This window comes from Equus caballus, chromosome 16, assembly GCF_041296265.1.
Source record: "Equus caballus isolate H_3958 breed thoroughbred chromosome 16, TB-T2T, whole genome shotgun sequence".
NCBI classification, from domain to species: Eukaryota; Metazoa; Chordata; class Mammalia; order Perissodactyla; family Equidae; genus Equus; species Equus caballus.
In genome coordinates, this window is record NC_091699.1 from 45,325,742 (window position 1) to 45,338,395 (window position 12,654).

Below are 12,654 nucleotides of genomic sequence, written 5' to 3' on the forward strand. Positions count from 1 at the left end.
TACAATCATCAGTTCAGCTGAAGGGATGAATGTTTATTGGCTCAAAAAAGTAAGCCCCTGATTTGCACAGAAAGTCCAGTCTGAGGCTACATAACTTAAAAGAAATATTAAAAAAAAATAGAAGTTCCTGTGAAAAGCAACAATAAAGAGTATAACATAAAAATGAAACAAACAGCTAAGATTTCTGAGCCCAGATGAAATTAAGAATACAAATAACTGTAAGAACAAACACATAAAAGGTTAATAAAGAAAATAAGTGCCATCTGTTTTCCATGTTCCCTAAAGGCGGCATTGAGGGCATCTTATTGTTGTGATGTAACCCAGCATTCCTCACTACCTTGTGATAAACACTACCCCTCCACCGCCCAACCCATGTGGCTTAAGTGGAATTGACTCCAGCTCCAGCTCCAGGAGTAGCTGTCATTCAGAAGAGCCCTTCCCTCTGGCCAAGGGATTGGTGCAAAGATGGGAAGGTAATCCACTTAGAAATGTTTAGGAGAATTTTATGTTTAGGATGTCTAGAAAAGAAAACCTGTGGGAAGCAATTTTGCAACTTTGAGAAAACTGAGGTACATCCAAAGAGTCTCCAGAAACCACCTCCCATTCTGTACTATCAGTACCACATTGGATTATATTCTCCTATTTTAATACCTCTGCTTATGTGTGGAGTGGCAATATAGCACAGGATTTAAGAGCACAAACTATAGAGCCAAACTCATGGTCTTAATCTCAGCCCTGCTTCTTACTAGCTGTGTGACCTTGGGCAAGTCACTTGAGCTCTTTATGACTTAGTTTTCTCACCTGTAAAATGGGAATAATAGTACAACCCACTTAATAATGTTTAGGTTTAAATGAATTAATATATGAAAAGCACTTAGAACATTTCCTAGTACAGGGTAAGTGCTATATTAAATGTTAACTATTACAATTGTTGCTGTAGGGTTTAAATGAACTAACACATGGAAAATGCTTAGGACAGTGCTTAACGTAGGATACCCTGTATGACTATTATCTGTTATTAAGACCATTCATTCAGGGGCTGGCCCCGTGGCTAAGTGGTTGGGTTCTCGCGCTCTGCTGCAGGTGGTTCACAGTTTCATCAGTTCGAATCCTGGGTGTGGACATGGCACCACTCATCAGGCCACGCCGAGGCAGTGTCCCACATGCCACAACTAGAAGGACCCACAACTAAGAATATACAACTATGTACCGGGGGCCTTTGGGGAGAAAAAGGAAAAAAAAAAAGAAGCGTCTCCTCCACAATATAAAAAAAAAAAAAAAGACCATTCATTCATTCAACAAATATTTACTGAGTGGTTTTTCTGTGCTAGGCCATAATGTCTTTATTCTTGACCAGCAGTGTCCAACAGAAATGTAATGTGAACAATAAATGTGAGCCAAGTATGTAATTTAAAATTTTCTAGCAGTCACAATCAAAAAGCAAAAAGAAACATTTTTAATAAAATAAAAAAGCAAAAAGAAACATTTTTAATAAAATATTTTAATCTAATATCCAAAATATTATCATTCCAACATGTAATCAATATAAAAAATTGAGATATTTTACATTCTTTTTTTCATTCTAAATCTGTGTAATCTAGTGTGTATTTTGCATGCACAGCATATCTCAATTCAGACTAGACACATTTCAACTGCTCAGCAGCCACGTATGGCTAGTAGCTAACACGTAGTTCTTTACATTAATGAAGGTTAGGGAAAGAAGGGGAAAGTTATCTTTGTTTAGACACCATCTTGCTACTAATTACATAATTTATTTTCTTTTTGCAGAGTCATTTCATATTATTTCATTTGATAGGAATATGCCTCATCTTGAAGAATGGATTAGATTTTAAGGAGTGGAGAACATTCCCATCAAGAGGAAACACATGAGCAGAAGCAAAAAGGAAGGAAAACAAGGGCTCTATTAGGAAATCAGAAGTCAGGGATATAAACCTAAGAAAATGTATCAGGAAGCCCTCAATGCCAGACCAGGGAGGCTGGGCATTACTTGTCAAGTGGTGGGGACAAATCAAAGCTTGTAAGCAGGAAACAGGCAAGATTAGATTAAACAGGCAGCTAAATATAACATGGAATGGGAAAGGTTAGAGGTAGTTCATTAGGAAATCACTGCTTTAAATCTCAGGAGGAAACGATCCAGGTAGAGAAATGGAGATGAAGAGATAAGCCTAGCAGGGTCTGGTACTCAGATCCTCACATTAGTTCCCTTCCTCTTAGGGTGATTGGGGAGTTCTTCAGGAACCTGTTAGAAAGATATTTCTTTCTCTCTCAACCAACAAATATCTGAGTACCTACTGCCTGCAAGGACTATGATAGACCTTGAAGATGACAAGAGGTTTTCACATATTGAGGTATGGGGTAACCATTCAAGTTCAAAACTGATTCAGCTGGAACTAGAAAGCCTGACTTATGGCCTATCAAACTTACATTGTACATCTGCTTATCTATTTAAGGAAGGAATCTCTCTCGAGATAAAGAATGTATGCTTCCCCTCCTACACCCTATTGGTGACAACACCCTATTGGTGACAACACCCTATTGGTAATGCCCAGATTAGTCCCTTTCCTGGCATCATGGTCACATTGACATGCTAATTTGCAACTGAATACCTCTTTGAAAATGTATCCTGGGTGTGTTTAATGTATCTTCTTTGTTCTAAAAAGATATAAGACTGTACTGAAACTCATGCTTCTCTGGAACGCCTTCTAAGGCCTTCCTGGGTGATAATCCTCACTTTGGCTCATAATAAACTCACCTCAATTTTGATTTATAGGTTGGTTATGGATTATTTGCATCAACAAAGATATAAAAGGGAGCAAGGCAGGTAGGGTTCCTGACCTCTTACAGTTTATAGTTTCTTGAGAGTGTGGGGGATCAGAATTTGCCACCTCAAAATGTCTCTTTGGCTCGATTATTTTTAAGAACAAAAGACTCAGGAAGAAACTCTGACCTCCCTCCTAACTGCCCCAAAGAATTTAAGATAGAAGGGCTATTTCAGGAAAGAGCTAATACCATAGCTAGCGATAGCATAATATAAACTAGGTGTGGCACACAAGGAGGAACCTAGCAAAGCTCACTTGATCAAAGTCTGTCCCATGTTCCATTGTCTTAGCAAGGAATGGCAAACATTCATTTAGCAAACACTGTCTTTTCCATCTCCATGTGAATTGCCTTCCTCCCCTTTAAGTCCCAAACCACTACCCCCAAATACCTAAAGAGCAGCTTCTGTACGTGGATGATACAAACCTGCTCCCCAGCCTCAGAACCCGCGCCTTTAAAAGACAATTCCCAGCCTCCTCTTTACCGGAAGTCGACGGCGTGACGAGGCAAAAAAGCCGTCGGGGGCGTGTTTCCGCAGGAGCCAATGGGCTCTGCCCACCTCCCTCTGCCGTCGCCGTTTTATCTAATCGCGGCCTGTGACGCGAAAGGGCGGGGTGCGGACCGAGATACGGAAGCCGAGAGAGGCCAGAACTATCGTCCTTCGGGAGGCGGGGAAGCAGAAGCAAGATGGTTTACATCTCGAATGGTGAGTTGGAGGGGCTACGGGGGCGCCCGCTGGCGGGGGAGGGCGGACTGGGGTTCTTCCATCGGCGCCCGCCGGGCCTGGTGCCCGTCGCGGCTTTCCTGGACCTTGCGTCCGTCAGCCAGGGGGAGCCGGAGGCAAGTCGGCCCGGCCTGAGGCGCGTCAGCCGAGGGTCCAGCATCCGGCGGGCAGGGGCCGAGTCCCCGCGGTGACGACGGTGCCGGTGCTCGGCGTCCTCGCCCTCGTAGAGCTTCTGACGGGGGGGACTCGCGACAGTGGTCTTTCCCCTGGGGCGTCCGCGTTCGTAACTGGTAATGGCAACAGTGTTAATACCATCTGCGTGGCGCTTATGCCTCGGGCACTGTTTGAGCGTGAATTCCCTTATCCACTCATCTGGTCTTTATAACAGCCTTAGGAAAGATTTTATTTTCCTATGTTATGAATGGAGGCTGAGGCGCAGATAGTGTAAATCGCTTGCCCAGGATCACAAAGGTAGTTATGGCTCAGTTCGGATTCGAATCGAGATAGGCTGACGTCAGCGTCCTTGCTCTTACCAACAATATTGCCTTTCCGTAACGTGTAAAGAGAATTAAATGAAAGCTTTCGGTAGGCTTTCTCTTCCTGTAGAGGGTAAGTAGTCATTCTTAAAATTTTTTGCCCTAATTTCAAGGGGTACAGGAAGATGCACCACGCCCTTTAGGAGCAAGTTAGTTATTCCAGGAATAGAGGATCTGAAAGACGTAATTCAGTGACTCCGCAAAGAAAATGACTGCAAAGGAAAGACACAATATGACTGGGTTAGAACAGTGGCAGAACTGCCTGCCCATCTGTTTGACTTAGGTGAAATAAATGACTTGTGCAATCTTTAGTTGTTGTTGGATCGCTAGAACTAGGTCCTGGTTCTATTTGAATCATCTGTTCATTTTCAGAGATGACTAAGATAGTCAGTGAGAAGTCTTCTGGCTGAATGCACTTTGCATTTCTTTCCTCTTCAATATCTCACTCCCTCCTCCTTGTCTCCCACTTAAATAACTTTGAAACAAGTAGGTTGAAGGACGCTAAAGAAAAGCATCAAAGTTTCGTCTTAGTTTTGGGCACTTGCAAACTTTGTGTTTTATCGTTTGGGTCTGGCATCTTCTATTTATGCATTCCTGAATGATTCTTTGTATTTGTAGTGTGTCTTCCTGTGTATGCATTATGGTAGTTCATCTGCCTGAATAACAGAAAGGTCCTATTAGGGCCTTTTATGTCCCTTTCATAGTTGAGAAATGCCAGTTGCATTCAAGCAACTTATTTCCCTCTGAGGATATTGGGAGGGGAGGTTTCTGCCTTCAGAAACAAGGAGGGAAAGTGCAAAAAGCAAGATGGAATGATGCAAGTGCACGCAGTAGGTTCTTTAGAATCCCAAAAGAAGGCTTGATGGGTTCCAATTAGATCTGTTTTCTTAGGACTGTATTTATTAGCACTTCATAGTTGACAAAACATTTCTTACTGCCAAATGACTTTTTCCCCCTAACCATTCTGTATGATTAGCCCTTTTTCCTCAGAGAAGGAAAATGTCACATCAGCCAATGAAGCAGAGCTAGTGAGAGACAGAACCAAGCCTCTCATCCATGCACTGTCTTTAAGTGTAGCTATTTTTTCTCAATAGCTCTGTGAGAGCTCAGGTCCTAGTGGAAATACCTGAAAGCTAGTTAAGGAAAGAGGAGAGGTAAACCCTGGCTGGACGGGTGGAGGTGAGCATGGAAAAGTCCTTGGGAAAATGGAGAGGAGAGGTAGTTGACAGCTCTTCTTCTCCCAAAATATTCTGACCTCTTGATTTGCAAGGCTGAAAACAGGCAGTAGTAACTTCTCATGTTGTAGCTTCTATTATTTAAAGTGGTTTGAAAAATAGATCCAGTTTTGTTTAAGATAAAGCTGAAGTCTATAATTAGAATCAATAATATTCTGTTATAGAAAAATAGTGGTTATTTTAATGAACAAGCCAGGTTCTCTCTGTACTTAGAGCACACATTCTTTGCTTTATAAAAAGACTTGTAAGATTATGTATAAGCAATCTTTTTACACAGGCAAGAGACTTTGCAAGTGAAATACTCTGAACACATTTAGGAAAATGGAAGTGGTGTGAGCCTTCTTTTATATTCACACATCCCATTTGTTTCCTCAAAATACTTGAGTAAACAGGTATTCTTAACACCTATGTTCATAGCAGCATTTTCACAATAGCTGAAATGTGGAAGCAACCCAAGTATCCATCAACAGATGAGTGGATAAACAAAATGTAGTAGACACACATAGTGGAATATCAGCCTTTAAAAAGAAGGGAATTTGCATAGATACGGAGAACAGATTAGTGATTACCAGAGGAACAGGGGGTGAGGAGAGGGTGAAAGGGGTAAAGGGGCACATGTGGATGAGAACAGATAAAAACTAGACTATTGGTGATGAACATGATGGAATCTGTACAGAAACTGAAATATAATAATGTACACCTGAAATTTACACACTGTTAAAAGCCAATATGACCTCAGTAAAAAAAAAACAATAAAAAAGGAAATTTTGAAACATACTACAATATAGATGAACTTTGAAGACATTATGCTCAGTGAAATAGCTCATCACCAAAATACGAATATTGTGTGATTCCTCATATGAGGTTCCTACAGCTGTTGAGTTCATAGAGACAGAAAGTAGCATGGTGGTTGCCAGAGGCTGGGGGAGGGGAGAAATGGGAAGTTAGTGTTTTATGGGTACAGGGTTTCATTTGGGGAAGATGAAAAAATTCTGGAGATGGATGGTGATGGTTGTACAACAATGAGAATGTACTTAATGTCATAGATCTGTACACTTAAAAATGGTTAAGGGGCCAGCCCCGTTGCTGAGTGGTTAAGTTCGCGTGCTCCGCTTTGGTGGCCCAGGGTTTACTGGTTCAGATCCTAGGTGTGGACCTGCACACACTCATCAAGCCATGCTGTGGCAGCGTCCCACATAGAAGAACTAGAATGACTTAGAACTAGGTTATGCAACTATGTACTGGGGCTTTGGGGAGAAAAATAAAAGAGGAAGATTGGCAACAGATGTTAGCTCAGGGCCAGTGTTCCTCACAGAAAAGCATACCTTAAAAAAAAAAAAAGCTTAAAAATGGGGGACTGGGCCTGTGGCCTAGTGGTTAAGTTTGGCGCACTCCACTTCGGCAGCCTGGATTTGCGGGTTCGGATCCCAGGTGCACACCTACACCACTTGTCAGCCATGTTGTGGCGGCAACCCATGTATAAAATAGACAAAGGTTGACACAGATGTTAGCTCAGGGCTAATCTTCTTCAGCAAAAAAATTTTAAAAAAAAAGGTTAAAATGGTAAATTTTGGTGTATATTTTAACACAATAAAAAAGGGGGGGAAATACTTGAAGCGTCACCCACCAAAATTACAAACTATAGGAAGGCATTTGACATGTTAGAGGAATGACCCCTAGATCACAGAGTTTTACTTCTCTGAACTCTTCCTTAGAATGATGTGCGCATGACCGACATCTGCTTTTGTTGACCGTTTGGAACAATGGCCAAGTTGAAAACAGTCTGTGATTGTTACCTAACTGATTAAATGTAGTGCATCTTGTGTCAGGGATTTGTAGCACTAACCGAAGTTTCTTTGTTCTTGTCTGTAGGACAAGTGTTGGACAGCCGGAGTCAGTCCCCATGGAGATTATCTTTCATAACAGATTTCTTCTGGGGAATAGCTGAGTTTGTGGTTTTGTTGTAAGTATAGTAGTCTTCTTAATAGCCCTGATGTTTAAGTTGACAGAAGTACATTAGGTACATTATGTTGCGTATCTTAAGCTCAACTTTCCTGAAGCAGTTTTTAATGGTAAATTTTCTATTAATAGCTTTTCTAAGGGAAATGAAGACTTTCATAGCGGTAAAGCTGCCACCAGACATCTTAAGATTATGAATATGTTAGTTGAGTTGGTAAGCTTGACCACATCTTAGCCTTGGTGGTAACCATTTCAACCTGCAGCTATGGAGCCAGGCCTGCTTGTGCTGATGCCAAATGACAGCGCCTCACTTTCTCTCTGCCATTCCTGGCTTTAGTGTGTATGTGCAACTTTTATTACATATTAAACAACAACTGAACAAGGGGAATTAGATCTTGATAAAAAAGCTCCCGAGTAGTAACCTTTTTTTTAAAGGAAGGGTTAGAATCGATACGGGGGAGACAAAAATTTAAACTTCACCATAATTTCAAGCAATTCTTAAATACACTTTTCGTCTTTCACATGCTGTTTGTTTTATAAAAATTGTTCATCAACTACTAAGAAGTCTTACTTATCCTAAGTTTGAATGTCTATTTGAGTGTCTCATGGGCAGAGAGAACTGCAGGGATGCAAAGATGTGGGAAACAGTCCCTCCAGTGACTTTAATATCAGTAAATATCTTCCTATGACAAGGGGTTTTGGGGTGGGCATGAGTGTGGAAGGTGCACATCAGAGGAAGTTATTTCGGGTGGAAGAAACATAGGAAAGATGGCAGAGAAGTTTGAATATCAGGCTGTGATCTTTATTCTTAATTTGGTTGTAGCTGTGGTATGGAAAGATTAATCTGATGGCTGTGTGTAGCATACATCAGAAGAGTAAAACAGGAGACAGTTTCATAGAGCATTACAACAGGGGACAAGAGAGGCCTTAAGTAACCCAGTGCAAAACTTCTTTAAAGTCTCTTACTAATTTTACCTACTCCATATTGTTTATTAAAAATATTGTTTTAAATTAGTTAAATTCTTCCCCTTCACAAATAAAATTCCATTTAAATGGATTCCCAGAAGCTCGCCACCCTTAGCCACTCCCTCCCCAAGGTAACGTTAGGTAGGCTATCAGCAGGGGAAATGCAGGGGCAGTGAATCTGTGATACCATAAGAACAGACTCTGGGACCTGACAGCTGTTGGAGAGTGGAGGAAGGAAGTTGGAGTGACTCTGGTTTCAGAGTCATCCGTAGACTCTGTCTAGGAGAGTTATCAGTAAATAAGAAAGACAGGGAAGGGTGGCTGTGGCACAGAACATTGCTCATTCTGTTTAGACACATGCTTGTATTAGATGTTGTCCAGCTGGCTTCGAGAAATGTGGTTTTGGAGCTAAGACAGTTTAGTCATCCTCTCATGGAGGTGATTGTTGAAACCATATGTTGAAAGTGGCACTTCTCTTGTTTTCTGCCCCTTGTTTCAGTTTCAAAACTCTGCTTCAGCAAGATGTGAAAAAGAGAAGAGGCTACGGAAGCTCATCTGATTCCAGATATGATGATGGAAGAGGGTATAGCTTTTAAATTAATAATAGATATTTTTACTCCGTTGTGTATTTTAATTAAATTAGATATTATTGCTAGATGACACATAGTCTCATGGAAATTAAAAGTTATATTCTGTTTCACAAAATTAATACATTACTGTAAATTGTCAGGTTGCCTCTGAGTTGATAGAGTTAATCTGGCAAAGTTAAAATGTACCTCAAATATCCTATGGGAAATATCTAAATTAGAGGATGAAAACTGATGGCCAACATTAAAATCTGGAGATTTACTTTTGAATCTGGATTTCCAGCTGCTAATGAAAAAGTCAGAAGATCAAGTATCTCTGGGTTAGGCTTGTGTTTCCATGTGGCAAAAGTCAGTTGGAGCGGGTTTTCAGTTGGGCGTTTATAGGAGGTGCTGTTCACTTCATCGCAGTCCTTGCTTGACTCAGCTTTGCTCATGTTCACTGTGTGTCTGGTCCCTATAAGGGTTTGAATTTTTGACCTAAATGGTAGTTCCTATTTTAAAGAAAAGAGTCTATTTGAGTGTTTAAAAGGAATCAATTGAAGTAATGTCTCCTAAACAGTAGAAATTAACTTTTTCTTCTTTTAGGCCACCAGGAAACCCCCGCAGAAGAATGGGTCGGATTAATCATCTGCATGGCCCAAGTCCGCCTCCAATGGCTGGGGGATGAGGAAGGTAAGTTCAAATCTGAAATTATTCTGTGGGAATTTCCTTTGGAAAATGCCTCCTTAAGAAGGTTTTCTTTGGGAAAAGAAGTTGCCCAATATTTTGTAATCCAGACATCATTATTTGGAAGAATATTTATATCTTGACCCTTGAAAAATCCTTGGCTGTATTATCTAAATATCTTTTGAAAAAGGTTTTATAATATCTGTTGATTGTTGGGCTTTTCATCCAGATCCAAATTAGTAACTAGTAACTAATTATTATAATGTTTTCTTTGTAAACATTCTAGGTAAATGTCTGCTCTAAGAAGCAGACAGCTGGACATGCACATTCATAGCAGAAGGAGACCATCAAGGAGTGGAGGGCTGACCATGCTGGACAAGTAGATGAATGTGTATGTCTGAATAAGGATTGCCCTGTGTCCTCACAGATAATGAGGTCGTGCTGGGAATTCCCTCCACAGGGATCTGGCATGACTGACATGCAGTTCTATAAATGCGTATGTTTGTCTCATTATCCTTTTTGTATAGTTTATGAAACTATTAATATAGTTTTAATAAGGAAATATTTTTAGGTTACAAAACTGACTTCTCATCTTTATATAATTAAAATACAAAAACTCTGAATTTGAAGAAAAATAAAAGGCTGTGTATTAGTACTTTGTGTCACCTTTTTCAACTTCTGAAATAGTGTTTATTGTTAATTTGTTCTCATTTATAAATAAATCACATTGTATTTATTTCAGTAGTGTGCATACAATATCTGTCCTCTTGAATTAATTTTTATCTTGAAACATTTGTCCCATGAATCTTTAATACATGTCTGAAAATTTGCTGCCAGATACAATTAGCAGGATATTTATAAAGCCATAACCGACAAAACTGAGCTACGAAATGAAGATTTGCTAGGTGATCTTTAAATTCGTGGACTTCAATGCTATCTTGACAGATTTGAGTTCTAAACTATTGCATAACATACTGCCTGTCGGCGTTAACCCCATTTGAATGCTGATAACGCGCTCGCTCTTTCACCAGAATGGAAGCTCTGTGAGGTTAGAGATTTTGTCCTCTTTACTCCAGTGGTTTGAACAATGACTACATGTAATAGGCACTGACGTATTTACTGAAAAAATGAATAAGATAGGTAATTCTACTTCCAGTGTTTAACAGGCTTTGAAACCAAGTGTTCAGTTAAGCCATTTTTATATCCATTTATAAGTATTTATTCAACCCTGTTTGCCAGGAATTGGGGATGTAGTGACATAAGACAGTGGTCTTCCACCGTAACGAAAGAGGCAATTATACCACAAGTTTAAAGATAATAAAGATAATTTATCGATCACTCAAGTCTGTGTCAGACATTTTATCTTTTACGTACTGCTAATTCTGACGCACTGAGGTGGTAGATGATATTTGCATTATACAGATACACACAAGGGCTCAGTAAAGTTTAGTAACTTCCCAGATAGTATGGCTAGTGAGTGGCAGAGTCATTCTGTCAAACTGCCTAAGGCTGTAGCGGGGAGACAGGGGCAGAGTCTCAGTAGGTGATGGCTTCTCGGCATGTGACCCATGATCTCCCGCCCCTCAGGACTGCAGCTGCAGGACTCTTCCTTAGGGCTTATCCTAGCTAGAGTCCTGACTGCATTTGACATTTAGCCGCCCCACTGCATGTGAGGTAGTTAAACTATTGTAGGGCAGAGTGTAGCCTCTTGAGCAGCCTATGCTCAGATTCATCTTTGCTACTCAAGAGCTTATGATCTTGAGTGAGTTATGTCATTCTATCCCACTTTACTCATCTGTAAAATGGGGATTAAATTCCTACCTCAAGGGGTTCTTCACTTAGCAGTATTTAGTCAACAAATGTTTATTGGGCACCAGCCATATGCTGAAGGAAACAGTAGCAAATAAGACAAAGTCTCTCATCTCATGGAACTTACTTTCTAGTGTGGGAAACAGTAAGTGAGCAGACTACATAAGTACAGACTTAATTCCTGCTGCCAAGGAAATAAGAGGAGGATAACTGAGGGAGGCCTCTTTGAGGTGACAGTTGAGACAGGACAAGAATGGCCCAATGATGGGAAGGGCTTAGTGTGTCTGAGAAGCTGAAAGGAAGCCAGTGTAGCTGGAAATGCCAAAGGATGGGGGAGAGGTATACAGTGAACCTAGAAATGTGGCAGATAATAGATTAAGTATGGCTTATAGGCTGTGGTTAGTTTAGCTGTTTACCGTGAGCAAAGGGAGTTTAAAGCATGAGAGTTTAAAGCATGGGCTTAATTTTTGTTTGAGCTAACTCTAATATTAAGTGGAGTGCTGGGTACATACTATTGATTGTCTTAACTACTTCACAATATTTTAAAACTTGACACTTGGGCAATTGTATGAAGAACAGATCACAGGAGGACAAGACTGAAAGCAGGAACTTGGGTTAAGAGGCTGTTGTAGTCGTCTGTGTGAGATGATAGTAGCTTGGACCAGGTAGTGGCAGTAGGAATAGAGAAGTGCATGCATTCAAGGTATATGTTAGGGACTGCAGAATTTGCTGATGGATTGGATGCAGAAGATGGACAACTGAAGAATCGAAGTGATATTTACTGAGATGGTTAAAGTGGGCGTAGGTTTCTTTGGGGGTGTAGGGATCAAAAGTTCCATTTTGTACATAATTAAGTTTGCAATGCCTTGTTGACATCCAAGTGGAAATTCAGAATATGTCAGTCTGGATCCCAGGAAGAGGTCCAAACTGGAAATATATATTTGGGAGTTTTCACATTTAAAGCCATGAAACTGTATAAAGTCATCTAAGGAGTGTGTAGAGAGGAGACCTAGCTCCAGAGAACCCTAACATCAGAGTCTGGACTGAGCACGACCGGTGACGTGAGAGAACTAGGAGTATGCATGGTGTCCAGGAAAGCAGGAGGAGAGACAGGCGTGAGGACCAAATAAGATGCCAGTTATTGGCTGGTCCAGGGTAAGCGCTCAAAACAAAAACCACGTTCGTTGCTTGCATGCTACAGCCGGGACCAATCACAGCAGCATCCACCCAATCCACTCCCCGCCCCGCCCCGCCCGCGGCCCTCTTCGAGCAGCCCCGCCCTTCCGCCTTCCCGGAAGTCTCTGAGGCGATTCCCAGGTGGCCATCTTTATTGT

The 12,654-nt window shown here is 40.9% G+C and overlaps 1 protein-coding gene across 1 annotated transcript; it reads left to right on the plus strand.

Moving 5' to 3' along the window:
* Positions 1–3,353: 3,353 nt before the first annotated feature.
* Positions 3,354–10,262, plus strand: SELENOK (selenoprotein K). The gene is made up of 5 exons (NM_001168396.1): positions 3,354–3,544; positions 7,206–7,296; positions 8,758–8,841; positions 9,431–9,517; positions 9,798–10,262. Exons 1-5 carry the CDS (start codon positions 3,526–3,528, stop codon positions 9,799–9,801), a joined length of 285 nt encoding a protein of 94 aa, NP_001161868.1. The 5' UTR covers positions 3,354–3,525; the 3' UTR covers positions 9,802–10,262.
* The last annotated feature ends 2,392 nt before the right edge of the window (positions 10,263–12,654 follow it).